At 43.5% G+C, this 21,528-nt stretch overlaps 1 protein-coding gene across 1 annotated transcript in view; it reads left to right on the top strand.

Moving 5' to 3' along the window:
* The first annotated feature begins 793 nt into the window (after positions 1-793).
* LOC124789845 overlaps positions 794-21,528 on the top strand; it is a 615,167-nt gene continuing 594,432 nt past the window's right edge. Inside the window, exon 1 of the mRNA XM_047257364.1 lies at positions 794-1,133. Coding sequence (XP_047113320.1) covers positions 1,107-1,133 — 27 coding nt within the window. The 5' untranslated portion in view covers positions 794-1,106. The remainder of the gene's footprint in view (positions 1,134-21,528) is intronic.

The raw sequence follows: 21,528 nt of genomic DNA, 5'->3' as shown, positions 1-21,528 counted from the left end.
TGGTGTAACCTCCACCTCACACCGGCCTGTGTTCGATGGGCCATGACCCGCCATAAACTGCAGCTACAAACAGGCAGTTTATGGCTGGTCATGGCCCATCGAACATAGGCTGGTGTGAAAAGTCTTCTTAGGCACTTGTGGGTTTTATTGTTCTGAAGAAGGTGTAGTTATCTACGCCGAAACCTAGGTTAATACTAGGTGCATTTTTGGCAATCGAGGCGGGTTTCTAGTTTTTTAATATATTAACGTTTGTTATATTAGTGATTTTACTGTTTCTTTCTGATGTGTCTATATTGCCATACGATAAATAAATAATCTTCAGTGTTACGCTTAAGCTGTTCTTGTCGCTGCGTCACTCGTCAAGCCAAGCCGAGAGGCTGGGGTAGTAAACTCACATTTTCAAGGGTGTTTTACGTGCCCATTCCATTATAGATCGCTCCGGATTCAACAGATCCTGTAACTCTGCCTCACTTTCACTGAGGAGGATAGGCCACGCAATGAGCGAGAGTAAAACGTGTGGCCCGGTGCCACCCTACCTGCCAGCCGCGCAGATACGGAACGTTCCGGCTGGTAGCAGGTGTGAATGGCACGGCCGGAGGTGCGAAGGTGTCCCCGTGCCGCCACTTTACTCCCGTGCGCGCTCAGCCACTGGTTTCCAAAACCGGCTTCCAGCCTCCAGAGTCGCCGTAGTACGGCCGCCGATGGTGACGTAATGCAGCCGACCAATCGGTGCGCTCGGAGCCGCCTTTCGTCTGCAGCGGCGAGGAGATCCCTTACCTGCGCGGGGGTAGGCAGGCGGAGGCGCGCCGCCGAGTCTCGATTTAAAACATTACTCCGCCGTGCTCCGCGTCGACGCAGGCGTCTCCGGCGCCGTACCGCAGCTTCCAGCAGTCCAGCTGTCACCGCCTCCCTCCTCCTCGGCAGGTCTCCGCGGTGCTACACTCGGCTGGAAGAGGACCTCTCGACCCCCCGTTGTCTCCTTGTTACCTCTCGGCTTCTCCGGCGCAGTACTTTCTGCAAGGACCAGTTTCCGGGTGCATCGCATCCTCGTTTCACCGCGCAGTAACACCACCAGCAAACGCCGTTGTCGCAGTGCACACGCTACAATGAGGAAAGACGCCATCATTTTTACGGTGAGTACCTAAAAGTTTTGGGCATACTAACAAGAGTGTTCCATTCATCGGTTCTCTGTCTCATTAAAACTAGATCTTGCTACTATGTGCCTGTTTCACACTTTCAGCGCAACTTATTTTTGTAAAAGTTGGGAAGAGTGATAAGACTTTAATGGAGCAGTGTGTCGTGATTGTTATGACTGAATTGAGAGGGAGAACGCAGTGTGTTTTTATGCATGGAGACAATGCTAACCTCCGACATTTGCATTTGTTATCGTTATGTGTAATGAATTACTGGCTGACAAAACTCCACAGATATTCAGTCAGATCTTGATAACATTTGAAGGTAGTGCAAAGAGTGGCAACTTGCTTTAAATATCCAGAAACTTAAAACTACGCACTTCACAAAACAGAAAAAAAATTCAATATTAATGAGTCACAGCTGGAAGCAGTCATCTCGTACAGATAACTGGGTGCATCAGTTTTTAGGGATATGAAATGGTACGATCGCTTTAGGCCCAATAGTGGATTAATTAGATAACAAACATCTGTCCACTGATACGGTACTGTGAAAATGCAATGAATCTACAAAGAAGACTGCTCACATGTCATTCGTGCTACTCATCCTGGAATATTGCTTACATTGATTTCAAATGAAAAGCACAAAACTGTAGATATTCTCCGGTGTTAATTTATTCCATTATCCAGTTTTTGGCTTACAAGTCCATTATCATACTTTAACAGACTAACATCGTCAAAGAGATACAATACTTGAGCGTGTGGGACGCATATCAAATAGGATAACTGGGGATATCAAATGCACATGTTTAGTCGATCGATTGGAGGGCTTCACGGAAATTTTGAAAAACGTAATCCTGCAGACGCATGAAAATAGCTGCCAACCATCCCGCGAAAGCCTACAAGGGAACTTTCAAGAACCAGCATTGACAAAGCTGGGATTATCCCTTATGCAGCGCTCCTGTATGGGCCACAAAAATTTGACAAAAATTATAGTGTTGAAAGAGACATTTAAGCAATCATTCTTTTTTCGCTCTACTTGCGGATGTTACGAGAAGCCCTTAGTAGTTGTCGAATGGGAAGATTCCTTCAGGCGTGCATTTCACAGCGGTTTGCGTAGTAGAGCTGTAGCAACAGATTGTAATGAAGACTTTCTTACGGGACAGCTGGGAAGTTACTAAAAATGAGGAACATCCCAAAAATAAAACTAAAAACTAAACTCCTCGCGAACAGGCCATGAAGGCCCAACGGTACCGACCGGCCTCTGTGTCATCCTCAGCCCATAGGCGTCACTGGATGCGGATTAGGAGGGGCATGTGGTCAGCACACCGCTCTCCCGGCCGTATGTCAGTTTCCGAGACCGACATCCCAATAATCCAATGCCTAATTTGCCAACTATCTGATAAAACTGCCAGCAAATAAAACTCTTGGACGTGTGTAGTTACCATTTTTCGGGTCGTATTGCTCTCGCTTAAGTGTTTCTTGTGCTTTTTGCATTGTTTGTATCAGTAGTTAACACCGTTGGATACAAGGAGCTGCAGTGTGTTTCTTTGGGCATAGTCTTACTTTATAGTGCGTATTATATCTGTAGATAGTCCCAGGCGAAAAACCGTGATATTTGGATCCCAGTGTAAACTGTCTTTCTACTTCTGCAGATAGGGTGTTATTCTGCAGAAAGTAAATAGCATAGCGCGGGGAATTTTTTATTGTAGCATATGTTAAGCATTCTTCGAGTTCAAATTACGGAGGGACGGCGAGACAAATGACTGCTCGTACAGGGTGCCCCAGGAGGAATAGTCAATATTCAGAGATATGTCAGCAACGATTATTCGAAGCAAAAAATTCTAGTAAATATTGCCTCTTATACCTTACGAGATATTACCATCTCTTCTACTTCGATCATATAAATCAAATCTCTGTGACTGCAAGGTCTTTGCTTTCCACATTTTGAGAGGAAGTAGTATGGACCAAAACAAGATAAAAAAGTCCAATGAAAGTGGGCTGTTAAGTGCATACCTTAAGAGGTATGAGTACTCGTTCATCTTCGCTACTCTGCTGCTGAACAAGCGATCATAGCTCTTACGGTATGCATTTTAATGTTTATTAGACAATATTTTCTTGTTGTGGCCCATACTACCTCCTCTGAAAACGTGGAAAGCAAAGAGCTTGCAGAAGAAGATATTTGTTTCGCAGTATCGAAGACGTGCTCATAGTTCTCACGGTACGCATTTTAGAGCCTGTGTTTGCTGGACTTTTTGCTTTAAGTGATCGTTCCTTTCATATCCATGAATATTGACCACTCCTTCTGGGACACCCCGTGTATCCGTATGCAAGCTGCTATTAGTACAACTTTGTCTTTGCGTCCCATATTGGAGCGGTACGTAGCAGCCTAAAGAATGTCATAAATTGCGTTCTAAGAAATAAACCATTACTAGCACGTAACAAATATCTTCTTCTGCAAGCTCTTTGCTTTCCACATTTCTGTATAGTTTTTCTTAGGATATAGGCATCTTCCTCCAGGTACATGCCAGTTCCGATTTTACGTTTCCACTGCACTTCCCCGTGGGTCGAACGAGACTGATGACTTGCACGGTCATTCTTTGTATATACTTTGTAGGCGTTGTTATGTTTACAGTCATGCGTTACTACATCTACATCTACATACATACTCCGCAATCCACCATACGGTGCGTGACGGAGGGTACCTCGTACCACTGAAACGTCCCCTTTGAACAATTTATACAAGACTGTGCTTATACTGACACACAAATTCCCTACTAAAGAATGGCCCTGACTAACATTAAACTATACCTTTCACAAATCACTTACCTCACAAAAATCTTCGCTGCTCAAGCTACTGCAATACAGCGAGCGCCACTACTGCCAGCTAAATAAAAGATTCAAACTATGGAAGGCACTAACTACTGATAGGGATAGTTAGCAAATGAAAGATATTAGTAGAGAACAAACAATGTATTTACCTTGATATCATCATATATAAATATAGCAGTTCATGACAAATTACAAATCTCCGCCATCTCTCTCGCCACATCCACCACTGCTGGCGGCTCACCTCCAACTGCGCAACGCTACGCGCTGTTCACAGCCAGCTGCCTAACACTACAGTGGCGAGTATTACAACAATGCAAAGCAGCCACAGACTGCACACAGCACAGCCAGTGATTTTCATACAGAGGTGGCGTTACCAATAAAAAAACCTAAACAGCCTACTTACACCACAACTAGCATGTTCCCTCCCTGTTCCACTCCCAAACAGAACGAGGGAAAAATGACTGCCTATATGCCTCTGTACGAGCCCTAATCTCTCTTATCTTATCTCTGCGGTCTTTCCGCGAAATGTAAGTTGGCGGCAGTAAAATTGTACTGCAGTCAGCCTCAAATGCTGGTTCTCTAAATTTCCTCAGTAGCGATTCACAAAAAGAACGCCTCTTTTCCTCTAGAGACTTCCACCCGAATTCCTGAAGCATTTCCGTAACACTCACGTGATGATCAAACAGCCGCACATTGCTATCCACCCTATCCAAAAGATCATTTATGTAGATAGAAAACAACAGCGGACCTACCACACTTCCCTGGGGCACTCCAGATGATACCCTCACCTCCGATGAACACTCACCATCGAGGACAACGTACTGGGTTCTATTACTTAAGAAGTCAAGCACTAAGTCCCGTAATGCTCTGTTTTGTTCGGGCCTCATTTGTACTCATTACTAATCAAGGACGATTTACAGGTTCATAGCAACATCACATGTAAACTGCACATGTACAAAATGTTAGTATACTATAAAATATGTCTGGAGGTCACTGTGTTGGGCTAAATTATGTCAACAAAGGTGGCCTTTACAAAAGACGACAGAGGAAGTATGTCTAGAACTCCGACAAATGTCATCTCAATAGAAACTGCCGATCATATTCCTCGAAACAACATCCACTAGCCGCGCGGTCTACGGCGCCCTGCCACGGTTCGCGCAGCTCCCCACGTCGGAGGTTCGAGTCCTCCATCGGGCATGTGTGTGTGTGTGTGTGTGTGTGTGTGTGTGTGTGTGTGTGTTGTCCTTAGCGTAAGTTAGTTTAAGTTAGACTAAGTAGTGTGTAAGCCTAGGGACCGATGACCTCAGCAGTTTGGTCCCATAGAACTCCATCAATTTTACATCTACTACGTCAGGTAATCGCCACTGAAAAAAACATGGGGGAGTGTAAATTCTACCATAATTCCGCTGTAGAAGTGGTTTACTGTTTGTAGCATCCTGAAAACATGGAGCAGCAACTGGCTCATACTTATACGACAAATTGAGCCGCCCTGGCCTGTGAACCCGAAAAATTGGTACATTCTGCAGTGAAATGGTTAACGGTGAAATTATGCGGAAATTTTTGGATATTGCTTCGGGACGAGTAAGTCGGCGGTTGCCTCACAGGCGCCTCGGTTTTGCCGGAGGGCGAGCCCCGCAAGCAAACCATTTGCATGAAATTGGCAGTTTGATTTTACGAGTTAACCTCGCCCACGCTCTTTTGTTCGCTGCACCCGGCCGTAAAGCAGAGTCGTGTCTAGCGCATAATCTCTGCGCCGGATCTCGCGACAAGTATGCTGGCGGGCAACAGTTCGGTTCTGTTTGTGGAGGGTTGGCCAGAAAAGCCGGCAGTTCGGCGCTCGAACTGGCACAGCCCGCGGAAGTAAGGTGACATTGTAATGAGCAACAATGACAGTTTATAAAAGGGTTAGACAAAGTAATACGGACACACGTCTAATATGGTGGAGCTCCTTTAGGCATCCAAATGAGGTCTCCTGCGGCCAGAACGTAGGAAGTCTGAAGTGTAGTAAAACACTCTTTTAATCCTTCCTCGTAAAAAAAAAAAAAACTGTTGCAAATTCTCGTGAGATCTGGAACTCAGTAAACACTTATTTTCTTCCCCTCCCCCCCCCCCCCCCCCAAAAAAAATCTGAACTCCGCCCGAACTGGCCATTAAGGTTCAAGGAGACCGACCGGCCGCCGTGTCAACCTCAGGCCACAAGCGTCACTGGATTCGGATATGAAGGGGCATGTGGTCAGCACACCGCTCTCCCTACCGGATGTCAGTTTCCAAGACCGGAGCCGCTACTTCTCAATCAAGTAGCTTCCAGTTTGCCTCACCAGGGCTGAGTGCATCCCGCTTGCCAACAGCGCTCAGTTGTCGGATGGTCACCCATACAAGTACTAGCTTAACTTCGGTGATCTGACGAGAACTAACAAGTCCGTTGGCTACTTTATTCCCTAATAACTAAAAGTACTTTAAAAGGAAGGTCACCGTTGGCCGTAATATTGATGTTTTATTGATAGCAGAATCGATTTTCGATCACATAGTGATCATCTTCAGTGCTGTACAAATTAAACTCAGACACTGGTATCAAGTTATCAATAACTAAAACTGAGAAGCGATCACAATAACTGTTATTGTGATCGCTTCTCAGTTTTGGTTATTGAGTTTAATTTTTACAGCAGGTGGGTTCGAATCTCAGTCTGGGAACAATTTTCAACTTGTCCCGTTGATATAAATCGGTGCCCACTGGCAGCTAATGTCTTTATTTCGTGTACCGAAAATAGGGTGTCAGGATTGTACCTTTCCCTTGTTCTCTCCATATCAAAACATATGAAAGTAGATTAATCGAATGACATAGAAATGCTTTTGGTGGTGGTCCACGTATTGTGATCTTTGCTGAAGTGCAGTCTCTTCTTCATATTACTTTGTTTGCAATATGTATGAAACTATCTTTTATCATGAACGTTTCTTTTGTACATTCCGCGATATACCTTTTCATTTGCGTGTTGTGTGGACGTACTTTCAGCTACACAGGCACTCTGGTGACAGTCCGCTTCCTTAGCCGAGTGGAAGCCAGCACGGTAGCTCAGGGGACTGGCCACATTTTGTAATTTTAATAATAATAATAAATAATAATAATAGTGATGAGTGAATTTCAATCGAGAGAATTTTAAAACTGTCATGTGACATCTGAACAGAACCACTGTCGGAAAAATAACGAAGAAACAGATCGAAAGAGAGAATACAAAAAAGGAACTGGTCAGCACTTCTGACTATGATGCAGAGGACCCAGGTTCAATTTCCGGACAGCCAACGATCTTTTCTTGCTGCGATGATTGGAACGGGGAGCACTAGCTTAGTGGTGCCGATTGAAGACCTGCTCGAATGAGAAGCAGCGTTTCCAATGTCTGCAAAGCCGACTAAGGCCGGAAGAGCGATGTGCTGACCCCACCATCTCCCTCCATACCGCATTCACATGACACCGCATGGCAGAGGATGACACGGCAGCCGGTCGACATCGCGTAGGTTTCATGGCCTTATCGCGGAGATGATTTAGTTTATTCTCCTTCTATCGAGCGTAACAGTCTTACTCAATGCCCTCTTATCTCTACCAACAGACACAGTTTTTTTTTTTTTTTTTTTTTTTTTTTTTTTTTTTTTTTTTTTTGCAGTATTACGTCAGTGAATGAAATTTTCTCGTGTATTCTTTGTGATGTCAGGGCACTAGACACAATAACAGATTTTTGGCTGTTGCCACGGGTGCATCGACAATTTGGTCTCGGAATTCCATAAGGTACTACGTGATGTCAGATCAGCACAATGATCACGGACGTACTGGAATCTCGGGAAGCTGGGCAGAGACGATGTTACGAAATCATTATTTGTGGTGGTGGTGGTGGTGGTTAGTGTTTAACGTCCAGTCGACAACGAGGTCATTAGAGACGGAGCGCAAGCTCGGGTTAGGGAAGGATTGGGAAGGAAATCGGCCGTGCCCTTTCAAAGGAACCATCCCGGCATTTGCCTGAAACGATTTAGGGAAATCACGGAAAACCTAAATCAGGATGGCTGGAGACGGGATTGAACCGTCGTCCTCCCGAATGCGAATCCAGTGTGCTAACCACTGCGCCACCTCGCTCGGTCATTATTTGTGTTTATGGGGTTTGGGGGGGGGGGGGAGGGAGGAAAATATCACTGAGTTACAGATACGGAGGCTAGTCAACAGGCGTTGTCCCGCGCACCATTCGCGGGTGGAGAAGGAAAGTGGGACACGAAGTATCGTCCATTACACACATCTTATGGTGGCTTGCGGGCTATAAATGGAACTCAGGAACCGAGCATTCAAGCGAGATGCTTATGCTAGGGTCTTCGCAATGTTTTGGCCTACCCATGTCCGACCACAGGCCTAAATGCAGCACGCCGTGTGGCATCCTCCAGCCTCGGCGCCGTCCCGTAAACCGGCCGTAAGAAAGAAGACCCTTGCGGTGAGCCGTCGTCCTTCGTCTCGTCCGTCTTCGCGCCGCCCGTCACCGGCAACCTTTACAAGTAGGTTCGCTCACTTATTTCAGCACACAGGCCTACACGGTTAATCTGAAGCTTGTGGATGTATTCATAGAATGCAAACTTTCACGCCGTATTTGCGTAATTGCTGATATTTGTTTTATGGCCGTAAGGCTGTGGTCGAAGGCATAATTCTCTGCATGTTTCGTCTTCCAATCCTGAAGACATCCAGAGGCTTTAGCGACTCAGAAAGCAGTCACAGATTTGCAAAAGCTCAGCAAGCCTAACTGTTTATATACAGGGTGATTCATGAAGATATGCAAATGTTTTAATATGTTTTCTACAATTAAAACAAAAGGAAAAAGTTGATATAAACATAGGTCCGCATATGTTTAGTTACGGAGTTACGGCTAATAAAAGATTTTGCCTGAAATTTAGCAATTTTGCTAACATGAAGCCATCGCAAAACTGTACGAGGTTAAAGTAAAGCACGATTTCCATTTTGTTTTTATTGGTCTGGTGAATCTAATAAAACATGTCCCAGACGTGTGTCTGCAGTAGTTTTCCAGAGCATCCAGAGAAGCAAAGACGTATTTTCGTAAAAATTTTAATTTATTAACTACTTGTCCCAATTTGTTTTTTAATTACCATCACATCTGCCATAAATAAACACCATATCGGCGTATTCTTCTGTCGTAAATTTGAAAGGCATCCGTTTTTCATAAATAATCTACGAACTGCAACAGTTACGGTGTGGTTTCACTTAAATACACTGTCGTTATGTTCTTTCACTGAACAGTGCAAAAAACTAACTCGTTTCAAGGTTAGGGAACGACTGAAACAACTCATTATGTTATGACCTGAAAGTTTCTACACTCTTAATGAAAAGCAAACAAATTTATTTGTACAGTAATCTTTGCTTCTCTGAATGTTCTGGAAAACTGGGACATGTATTATTAGATTCACCAGACCAATAACAAAAAAATAAATGGAAATTGTGCTTTACTTTAACCTCGTACAGTTTTGCGATGGCTTCATGTTAGCGAAGCTGCTAAATTTCAGGCAAAATCATTTATAAGCCGTAACTTAACATTTGCGGACCTATGTTTATATGAACTTTTTTCTTTAGCTTTACTTGTAGAATAACATATTAAAATATTTGCATATCTTCGTGAATCATCCTGTATATGTATCAACGCAGTGGTGAGTTCGTGACGACATAATACTTCTGCCTCCTATCGACATGCACTATGTGATCAAAAGTATCCGGACACCCCCCCCAAAACATACGTTTTTCATATTAGGTCCATTGTGCTGTCACCTACAGCCAGGTACTCCATATCAGCGACCTCAGTAGTCATTAGACATCGTAAGACAGCAGAATGGGGAGCTCCGGGGAACTCACGGACTTCGAACGTGGTCACGTGATTGGGTGTCACTTGTGTCATGCGTCTGTACGCAAGATTTCCGCATTCCTAAACACCCCTAGGTCCACTGTTTCCGAAGTGATAGTGAAGTGGAAATGTGAAAGGAATCGTACAGCACAAAAGCGTACAGGCCGACCTCGTCTGTTGACTGACAGAGACCGGCGACAGTTGAAGAGGGTCGTAATGCGTAGTAGGCAGACATCTATCCAGACCATCACACAGGAATTCCAAACTGCATCAGGATCCACTGCAAGTATTATGACAGTTAGGCGGGAGGTGAGAAAACTTGGATATCATGGTCGAGCAGCTGCTCATAAGCCACACGTCAGGCTGGTAAATGCCAAACGACACCTCGCTTGGTGTAATAAGCGTAAAAATTGGACGATTGAATAGTGGAAAAACGTTGTGTGGAGTGACGAATCACGGTAAACAATGTGGCAATCCGATGGCAGGGTGTGGGTATGGCGAATGCCCGGTGAACGCCATCTGCCAGCGTGTGTAGTGCCAGCAGTAAAATTCTGAGACGGTGGTGCTATGGTGTGGTCATCTTTTCCATGGAGGGAGCTACCACCCCTCATTGTTTTGCGTGGCACTATCACAGCACAGGCCTACATTGATGTTTTAAGCACCTTCTGCTTCCCACTGTTGAAGAACAATTCGGGGATGGCAATTGCGTCTTTCAACACGATCAAGCACCTGTTCATAATGCACGGCCTGTGGCGGAGTGGTTACACTAGAATAACGTCCCTGTAATGGACTGGCCTGCACAGAGTCCTGACCTGAATGCTACAGAACACCTTTGGGATGTTTTGGAACGCCGACTTCGAGCCAGGCCTCACCGACCAACATCGAAACCTCTCCTCCGCGCAGCACTCCGTGAAGAATGGGTTGCAATTCCTCAAGAAACCTTTCAGCATTTGACTGAAGGTATGCCAGCGAGAGTGGAAGCTGTCATCAAGGCTAAGGGTGGGCCAACACCATAGCGAATTCCAATATTACCGATGGAGGGTGCCACGAACTTGTTAGTCATTTTCAGCCAGGTGTCCGGATACTTTTGATCACATAGTGTATGCTATGGAGGTTGTAGTGAGGAAGATTTGGGGCTGTCTGTTGTATTTAGCAGTAAGGGCAACGACTTGTACCATGACCTGAAGCCAATAAAACAAGTACCAGCATTTACGCTTATGGTTTAGATATTTTCGCGACTGTCACGCAGATTGAAGATCACGATTATAGAAAAGAATTAACACACGTCTATTTATGACAGTGTATTTCAGGGAATGGTAATTTATTTTGAGAGAATGTAACTTTTAAACGAATAAGTTTCTGTAATTTTGTGTGGTCTCCTGTCATAAACTGCGTGATCGAAGACCAAGGAAAAGGATTTTACGTTGAAGATGTGCCTTGCATGAGGCACGAACGTTGCGGGGTATTGGAGATTACCCAAGAATTCGGGTTTCCGGTGTCAATAGGTTGTGAAGAGACGTCACGTCGCCTCCGCAGAGCCGTACGGAACGACCGAACTCATTTATAACAGGACTGTATGGAGACCAACGCCGACGAACGACTAATGTCCCTTTGCCTTCCCCCACCTTTTTGTTCAGAAGGCCTTCTTCTAGCTGATTAGTTGAAACACATATACCTCAGTCATTTCATCACTTTAACGGCTTGGATATCGATCTCTGGTTATGTATTCAAGCAGCTTCTATTTTTGACATCATCACGGTGAGTCGAACCCGCTGCACATCTTCCAGTCCGCGAAATAAACTGACGAAATAGAATCGCAACGCCAAGAAGCAGTAGTGCGACATAGACGAAAGTTTGTAGACGTGATGTCTATTCAGATTTCGCATAACGGTGGCGCTTTAGCGTCACTACGAGGAAGCAAATTGGGTTTCCTCTAAATACACGCTGTGACGGCCGATAGTGTTAGTTACCTTTGAAATTGCGTGTGATTAGCTGTTGTTTTTCAAGAATACCTTTAAGGCGACAAAGGCACCATTACCAAAAAATCACTGTGTTCGATCGAGGTCGTATAACAGGGCTACGAGAAGCTAGATGTCCCTTCTGCAGTGCTGCAGAAAGCCTTGGAAAGAATGTAGCCATTGTACATGATTGTTGGCAACGGTAATCACAAGAACGTATAGTCCCAATAAGACCGGGCTCCGAACGGGCACGTGACACTACCGAGAGGGAAGATCATCGTGGTACGGCTCTGGAATATCGTACTGCATCTGCAGCAGCAATTTGAGGAGCAGTTGGCACCACAGCGACACAACGAACTGTTACAAATCGGTTACTTTAAGGAACGCTACGAGCCAGATCCCCAGTGTCGTGCTTTCCACCTACCTCAAATCACCGCCATTTGCGACTTCATTGGTGTCAAGCGAGAGTTCATTGGAGGATAGGGTAGAGGTATGTTGTGATTTCGTGATGAAAGCTGGTTCTTTCTCGGTGCCACTGACGGCCGTGTGTTGGTTAGGAGGAGTCCAGTTGAGGGCCTGCAACCAAACTGTCAGGATGCTAGACGCACTGGACCTGAACCCCGATTATGGTTTGGGTTATATTTCATATGACAGTAGGAGGTCTCTGGGGGTTATCCCATACTCCCTAACTGCAAAATTGTACGTCAGTCTGGTGATTCGACGTGTCGTGTTGCCATTCATGAACAGCATTCCAGAGGTGTTTTCCAACAGGATAATGTTAGCCCACATACCGCTGTTGTAACCCAAAATGCTCCACGGAGTGTTGACGTGTTGCCTTGGCCTGCTTGATCATCAGATATGTCTTCAATCGAGCACATATGGGACATAATCGGATGATAACTCCAGCGTCATCCACAAGCAGCATTAACAGTCCCTATATTGATCGATCAAGTGCTACAGGCTTGGAACTCCGTCCCACAAACTGACATCCTGCACCTGTGCAATACAATGCATCCCCGTTTGTATGCTTGTATTCAACAAGACCGGTTACTAAAGTACCAGCATTTTCCATTTGCAGTGGCTTATCTCACGCTTACATCAACCTGTGATCTTGCAATGTTAATCACTTAAAGATATTACCTAGTCAGATGTATTCTCAGCATTTCCTTACACTACATTAATTATTTTTTGCTGTTGCAATTTTTTTCCGTCTGTGTTTTTGAAAAGTACACAGCTAATCGAACCATGCACTTTCTTATCGATAAACAGTGATGCTAATTATTAGGCCACAAAGGAATTTTTCAAGAGGTTTATAATGGTATATTCTTTCCACGACTTTTCTGTGTTTTGAAATCCTGTTGTTTTCTCGGAAACTGGTATTCATAGGCTCTAGTTGTACTTTTGTTTGTGTATCAATATTTCTCTATCTGTCGTCTCAACTGTATTTCATCATTAACCCCAACAAGATTGAAATTTTACAATGATCGTACGAGTGTTACTACATGTTAATGAGACGCAGGGAACAACAAAGAACATATTGATTCTTTCAAGCAAACTCTCTGTTTTTCCGGTTGGTTTTATACACACAATATAACTTTTTCCCAATTGACATAATTGCTATAACCGCTCAGAAATCCTACATAGTTCAAACCCGACCCTTCGAACAAATCTTTAAGTTATTCAGAACTGTGTGGCATTATTGAAGAATTGTGTTAGAGCCACTGTTGCAGTACCCTGAAGCGCCCTCTTTCGGTCAGGCGACGATGGAAGACGTAATGGAGTGGACTCCACAAGACAGTAGAAACATCCGGAAGGTAGGCTGATCCATGACGACTCAAAAACTGACCGCAGTTCAAGGGGATTGTTCAACGTCAGTTCTAAGATGAGGACCTCTCTCTCGACCGTAACTACCACATGTTGTCCATAGTATTAGGGTGGGTTACCTCGGGAACCAGAAAAGTTCCCTCATGTCCTTGGGGTGATCTTCGAACCACTTTGTCAAAATTATTAGATGGAGCACTGTTTTGTTAAATGAAAACGTTCGCAGCAGAGTGACCAAAAATGACAAACTTAGGCACGTGATCAAGCAGCAGATCTTTCCGTCGTCCATTTACGAAGGACATTAACGGAGAGTCCAGTGTCACTGAGGACATCACCATTCTGCTGGCAACAATATCGACCGCTCCAACCTGGACTTCTGTTCGGAACTCTGTTGGAGAGCTTATTGCTGTAAATGACGAACCGTTCATACTGATTCATGTATACATATACATAAACTAGAGTGTCGCTTAAAGAAATGTATAGTACAGGAAACCAACATGCGAATGGTAAAAAAAATGTTAGTGCCAAACGAAAAACAAGCCTTAACCCTAGGACACCTAAGGGGGGTGGGGGGGGGGGATTCGTTGAACCCACAATTTTTTTATGTCCCCTGCTTTTGCCCAAGTAACTTTCATACTACATATTCCCTTTGAGTTATTGTTTGTTGGCTATTTTATGAAACGTTAGTGTCAATATATTTTATAGAAAATTCCTGCTTCGAAAGAAAAAATACATAAACTTATTATGGGTCCAACAACCCCCCGCCCCCCCCCCCCCCCCCTTAGGCTTCCCTGCTATAGAAAATTTCCCATAGTAGGATTTCGTATTTCTCGTCTCTACAAGAATGCAAGTTAGCTTCTTGTTGGTTGGTATTCTCGATATTCATAACATTCGGTTTACTTTCAGAGGAAGTGATTGTTGGTGCCAGTCAGCTGTTATTTATCTTGTAAACTTGCAGTGAGTTAGTGCAGTTCCGAACACGTAGGCCTCCAGTAACTTTTGTTTCCTACACAGCAAAAACGAAACCAAGTAAAAACTTACTGATGTTGTCAACAATGCACCAAGATAAAGGCACTGTTGGAGGAGAGAAGAATAAAACCGAGATAAATGCATATTATGATTCCACTAAAGGTGGAATTGATACCATTGATCAAATGGCACGTATGTACACCTGCAAGAAGGGAACAAAGAGATGGCCTCTATCTGTATTTTACTCTCTCACTGACATTTTTGCTATCAATGCAACCACCATTTTCATCCAGCAACATCCAAGATGGAATGAGAAGAAACACAACAAACGGAAACTTTATCTTCTGCAAGCTGGGATGGAACTAGTGAAATTGCAGGTAGAAGAAAGAAGTGCCAATGCAAGAGGGTTATCTAACCAAATTGTTCAATCAATGGAGACTATTCAACAAAAGAAAATCAAAGAAGTGACAACAGAAGCACGTCAGCCTCCTGCAGGGAAAGGTCGGTGCCATATTTGTATAAGAAAAACTAAAACAAAGAAGCAGAAGTACAACAATCTAAGTAAACCAAAACAGTATTGTGGACAGTGTCATAAACATGTGTGTAACACACATTCACAAAAAATTGTGAAGTGTGTCTCTTGCCTTGAGGTTGAGGACTCAAAGTAGTCTATTGTATATGAACACATCTGAATATTGTATTGTAATGTGTCAATTTTTTATTCACTCAATCCAATATTTGTAACAGTTAACAACATTTATAAACCGATGCCTTAGTTAAAATACGTAAACCATTTTGAAAGTTGTAATTTTTTTCTGTAAACTTATTTAATACCTGTGGGCTCGCCGAACCCCTCCCTCCCCCCCATTAGGCATCCAAGTTAGAAAAAAAGGCTTGGGCGTCCTAGGGTTAATACTGTGCAAGCAGAGATTACTTTCTGGTGTATGGGAAAATCGGACATAAAACACCACCACTGACAGCGTTTTACATCAATAAAATGTAACGCATATGGTGATAAAGACAGGTTTTTTTGTGGTAGCTGTACAAACCTTCAATAAAATCCGCCATGATTGCGTTTTTGGAATCGTCGCAACACTCACCTCCTGTTTCTCAGCCTCATCAGTCCTCAGCTTAGATTTTTATGAATCAAAAGTAGATACTGATGGTCAGTGCGTTGTTACTGTACAGAATATAATTAAAAAGCTAAATTTGAAAAAATTGGCGTGGTTCACCAAAATACTAGAGCATTTATCATACGTGCTATATCAGGACTCAAATATGTTACCTAGTAATAACATGTGTTCAGGGATTGTTTTGATATTAAGAATCTATAAAATGACAACTGAAATATATAAATATTTTAGTTAAGTCTCACAAAATGTTATTTTATTAGTATATGTTATAATAGAATAAGAATTATCTTTATAACTCTGCAATTTCTTATAGATTTCCAAAGAACAGTTATTTTTTCCGTGAAACGGAGATATATTTTGCATTTAGTGCACTGCACAAATGTGAAACGCTTACATACAGGCAACCTACATTTGAAACGATTTTCCCGGGTGTTGATCGTCATGCCAGGTAGAGTCATGACGTAGAACTTGTTGGCTTTTGGTGGTGACACAGGCTTTGGTGTCGTGAGGCAGTTTCTCAATGTAATTGCATGATCTTCTTGCCCTTGCATTCTGTCTTCTGAATGTGAAAGTATAGGTAGCCGCCGAATGTAGACCCAGTGCGACATCGAAAGAAGTGTATCACTGTACTGATGTGAGGAAATAAACGATCGCTCATCCAACAGCTTAGGATACAATGGATACTGAAGCATCTTCTCTAGACACATTCTAGTTCAAAATTACTAAAAACAACAGAAAATACCTTTATTTGTTGAAGCCTGTTGACGCCGCAATTAACAGACTGTGCCTGAACTCTGGCAAATCAATAGGTAATGGAGGAAGGTAGACACGATCTCTTATAAAGCCTCTTATAAAGCTTCTCTGATTAGGTGAGCATGGAGGCCAGAGGAAAAGAGCTGTGTCATTTTTACCATTACGATCAATCCAATGATCAAGTAATTTGATGCTCAACCATTCTCACACAAAGAGATGACAGTGGGGAGGGCCACCACCTCGCTGCCAAATAAAGTTTTCAGGTTCGCCTTATAATTGGCAAAAGAGCCATTCTTTCAACATATCTAAATAAGTCACCCCTATTACAATAGCATCAGCGAAAAAAGTGGTCTGTAGATCGGGGCAAAGCATACAAAAGTTCATTTTTGGGGAATCTCTTTGATGTTGTACAAGTTAATGAGGATGTTTTGACGGCCATATACGAACATTGTGGATATTTACCTTCCCGCTTAAGGACACCACACTATTATGAAAGTTGTCTTCCCATTTCAACTTTTTACTTGCAAATTTATAATGTATACCGTAGTCATGAGACTTTAAAGTATGTACTAACTGTAACCAGTAAGGACACATGTGTAAACGTTTTCTTAAAACCTTCCAAACAGTAATTCTTGGAAACTGAAGTTTAAGACTTGCTTTCCGGACGGACTTCTTAGGACTACGGATGTAAGATGCTCTGACATGGTCAGCATCCTTTTCAGACATTTTTTGTCGTGGCTTGCCTTTCCCTTTACACGCAAATCCGGTCGTATCGAATTGAGTGTATCATTGGCGAATGTTTTTGCCACGTGGGGGACCACAATTAAACTTTAAACGAAACGCGCACTTAACAGACTGACTGTTAGTAAACTGCAGAACCAAATCACTTTGGACTCAGGTCGTCATTTTGCGTATGCGGCGCTGCGAGCGGGAAAACAGCAAAGCAGTACTAGCGGAAATGCTTATCTAATACAGCTTGAGTTACTCTTTAATTGTGACCTTGAAGCAACACGCTACAACGCTCACAGTTGATAATATTGCAATTTATAACTGGGACATTAGTTTACGAACACTCTGTATTACTACTAGCAGTTTCAATGAGTCACTAACTGTAATAGACACAAATACCTTCAGTTACAATATCAGTGTCGAAAAATACACGGTGCTCCACGTTTATACTACTTCATCTAACTAAAAAAAAAAATTTAAATTTTTTTAAAATTTTACTGCTCACGCTGACGTATTGTACGTGGTGGGAGATAATGATTACTTTAATCCAGCTATAGTGATGAAATCCTACCCGAAGCTGGAATGCGATTCTGCTATAACCTTGGTTCACAAATTGTTATCAGGAAAAATTTCTTTCGTTTGAAATACTAATAAGATAAAACATCGTAGTATTTCATAATTCATGCTAATAAATGTCTTTCATAAAACAGGTCAACTCCAAGCCAAAGTTCTCTGTGATTTCGGTTTGTGAGGTTTGAATAAGATCACTGAAAATATTCGACCGTGTCTCCTAACAGGAAAATCATGGAACTTCTTTAATGTAATGTCGAAAATTGCAGAATGCTTCTTCAGATATACAATACGGTTAAATGTGGGTGAAACCGGTTAAAAACTCTCCCACAAAAACCTCGTCTTCAACATATCCCACTTTTCTCACAATATTTTTGACATTAGGTTGTTACTGGGATTACATAAATAACACTCACAACTTGAATAACACTTTTCTTTCAAATATACTTCCAACATATCTTACGTTAATTCAGCAATGAACAGCAATTAGAATCAGATCAGCAAAGAGATACGGTGCGAATGCGAATTAGAATGCGAATGCTGAAGAAATAGTCTACATTGTTCGTCACTTATACGTATTGGTTGTGGTCTTCAGTCCTGAGACTGGTTTGATGCAGCTCTCCATGCTACTCTATCCTGTGCAAGCTGCTTCATCTCCCAGTACGTACTGCACCCTACACCCTTCTGAATCGGCTTAGTGTATTCATCTCTTGGTCTCCTTCTACGATTTTTACCCTCCACGCTGCCCTCCAATGCTAAATTGGTGATCCCTTGATGCCTCAGAATATGCCCTACCAACCGATCCCTTCTTCTTGTCAAGTTGTGCCACAAACTCCTCTTCTCCCTAATTCTATTCAATACCTCCTCATTAGTTATGTGATCTACCCATCTAATCTTCAGCATTCTTCTGTAGCACCACATTTCGAAAGCTTCTATTCTCTTCTTGTCCAAACTATTTATGTCTATGTTTCACTTCCATACATGGCTACACTCCATACAAATACTTTCAGAAATGACTTCCTGACACTTAAATCTGTACTCGGTGTTAACAAATTTCTCTTCTTCAGAAACGCTTTCCTTGCCATCACCAGTCTACATTTTATATCCTCTCTACTTCGACCATCATCAGTTATATTGCTCCCCAAATAGCAAAACTCCTTTACTACTTTAAGTGTCTCATTTCCTAGTCTAATTCCCTCAGCATCACCCGAGTTAACTCGATTACATTCCATTATCCTCGTTTTGCTTTTGTTGGTGTTCATATTATATCCTCCTTTCAAGATACTGTCCATTCCGTTCAACTGCTCTTCCAAGTCCTTTGCTGTCTCTGACAGAATTACAATGTCATCGGCGAACCTTAAAGTTTTTATTTCTTTTCCATGGATTTTAATACATACTCCGAATTCGGGAGGACGGCGGTTCAATCCCGCGTCCGGCCATCCTGATTTAAGTTTTACGTGATTTCCCTACATCGCTCCAGGCAAATGCTGGGATGGTTCCTTTGAAAGGGCAAGGCCGACTTCCTTCCCCATCCTTCCCTAATCCGATGAGACTAATGACCTCTCTGTTTGGTCTCTTCCCCCAAACAACCCAACCCAACATACTCCGAATTTTTCTTTTGTTTCCTTTACTGCTTGCTCAATATACAGATTGAATGACACCGGGGAGAGGCTACACCCCTGTCTCACTCCCTTCCCAACCACTGCTTCCCTTTCATGTCCCTCGACTCTTATAACTGCCATCTGATTTCTGCACAAATTGTAAATAGCCTTTAGCTCCCTGTATTTTACCCCTGCCACCCTCAGAATTTGAAATAGAGTATTCCAGTCTCTTATACGTATATCAATCGTGAAAAAACGTTCTGGTCGCGTTAGGACGTAGTTTATACTACATCTCTTCGATTTAGTTTCTCTGTTCCTTACATAATCTTAGCTACTGTGCTTGAACATTAATTGCCATTACGTATATGTAACTAAGAAACAATAAAAGCCACATAAAAATTCTTAAACTTAAGAAAAGAGGCGCCATAGTCAGAAACGTGAAAGTTTTGTTATCCAGTTCTTGCTTTTGACGTAAATGTGTATCTGTGAGCGCATTGTGAGTGTGTGTGTGTGAGGGAGAGAGAGAGAGAGAGAGAGAGAGAGAGAGAGAGAGAGCTTGTTCAGAACTAAATGGCCCTTCAGAACCGGAGATCGTTAGAGAACCTGTGATCTGGATACTCCGTCGCGGCGGTAATCGATTACAAAATTACGCCACGCGCTGAGCCTCAGCCCTGGCCCGAAGCAAGGAAGGCCTCGAGACGTTCACCTGTGGGAATGCTGCCAGGGAGAGCGGTGGAGCACACACACGGCCCGCAGACGCTATCGTTAGCGTTCCGCGCACGGCGCCGGCAACCGCAGACGAGCGCGAGATGAGCCTGACAAACCGCCACAGCAGAGGCGGCCGCGGGCGGAGCGCTACGCTCCTCCGCCTTTCACTTGGCGGCTCTTTCGCACACCGAATGTGCGTCGCTCGTCTCTTTCGCACATGCCACGGAGCGTGAGGTTAGCTGACTGATGGCGCGACTGGAGTAGCAGCAAGGGAGGGACGCTGCAAAGTAACTATGGGGCTCATGGAATACCATCATGTGACTGCCCAAATCATCACCGAACCCCCGACATGTTTCACTCTTGGGACGTAAACTCGGTCAGAAGCAGAGAATAGTGAGAAACGACACTCATCCGACCAAATGACTGTCTTCCATTGCTCCATAGTCCAGAATTTATGGTTTCGGCACCGCGCTTTTCTGTTACTCGCGTTTGGATCACTGATGTATGGTTTTGGAATTCCAGCTCATGAAAACCACACATTGCATGTTGTACCACAAAACAGCGAGACCTTCTGAGGTGGTGGTCCAGAATACTGTACACACCGGTGCCTCTAATACCCAGTAGCACGTCCTCTTGCATTAATGCATGCCTGTATTCGCCACGGCATGCCATCCACAAGTTCATCAAGGCACTGTTGGTCCAGATTGTTCCACTCCCAACGGCGATTCGGCGTAGATCCCTCAGAGTGCTTGGTGGGTTACGTCGTCCATAAACAGCCCTTTTCAATCTATCCCAGGCATGTTCGATAGAGTTCATGTCTGGAGAACATGCTGGCCACTCTAGTCGAGTGATGTCTTTATCCTGAAGGAAGTCATTCACAAGATGTGCAGCTACTTCCGAGGTAAGCACCATCGCACAAGCAAACATTAGCAATCACGGCCACGGAGACGAGTGTGTTTGATCTTTGGCACAGTGACGTGAAATAAGTAGTACTAAACCACGTTCATTGTCTGTACTATACACAGACGCAAACGCACCCAGCAGTCGTCAAGATTTTATTTTTCTCAGTGTTAACAAGTGTGAAGGAGCTGCCAGTACGTAAAATGCGGGGCATACGTTTTGAGGATGAGAGAAAACAAAACTATCTCCCAGAGGAATGCGCAAGCATTTCACAGCCCATTTGAAGTAATTCTGTTTCTTTGCCTACCTGTGTCTCTTGCGGAGGCGTCTAGAGAGATCGCACTGGACTCTGTGATCACCGGTTACAATACAGACATTAGAAAATTTTTGATTCGGGGATATTTGGCTGAAAAAAGTAATATGAGATGGTCCTGTACGCCTTTTCTGTAGGACTAATAGTTTGCACATAGCGAGCGACAGAACTTGAAAATCTCGCGCTTGGCTTTTGAAGCGTTGCAGATTGCATAAAACTCATAGGTAGGCACATC

This window comes from Schistocerca piceifrons, chromosome 1 (genome assembly GCF_021461385.2).
Source record: "Schistocerca piceifrons isolate TAMUIC-IGC-003096 chromosome 1, iqSchPice1.1, whole genome shotgun sequence".
NCBI lineage: Eukaryota > Metazoa > Arthropoda > Insecta > Orthoptera > Acrididae > Schistocerca > Schistocerca piceifrons.
This window is presented reverse-complemented; position numbering and strand designations above follow the sequence as displayed.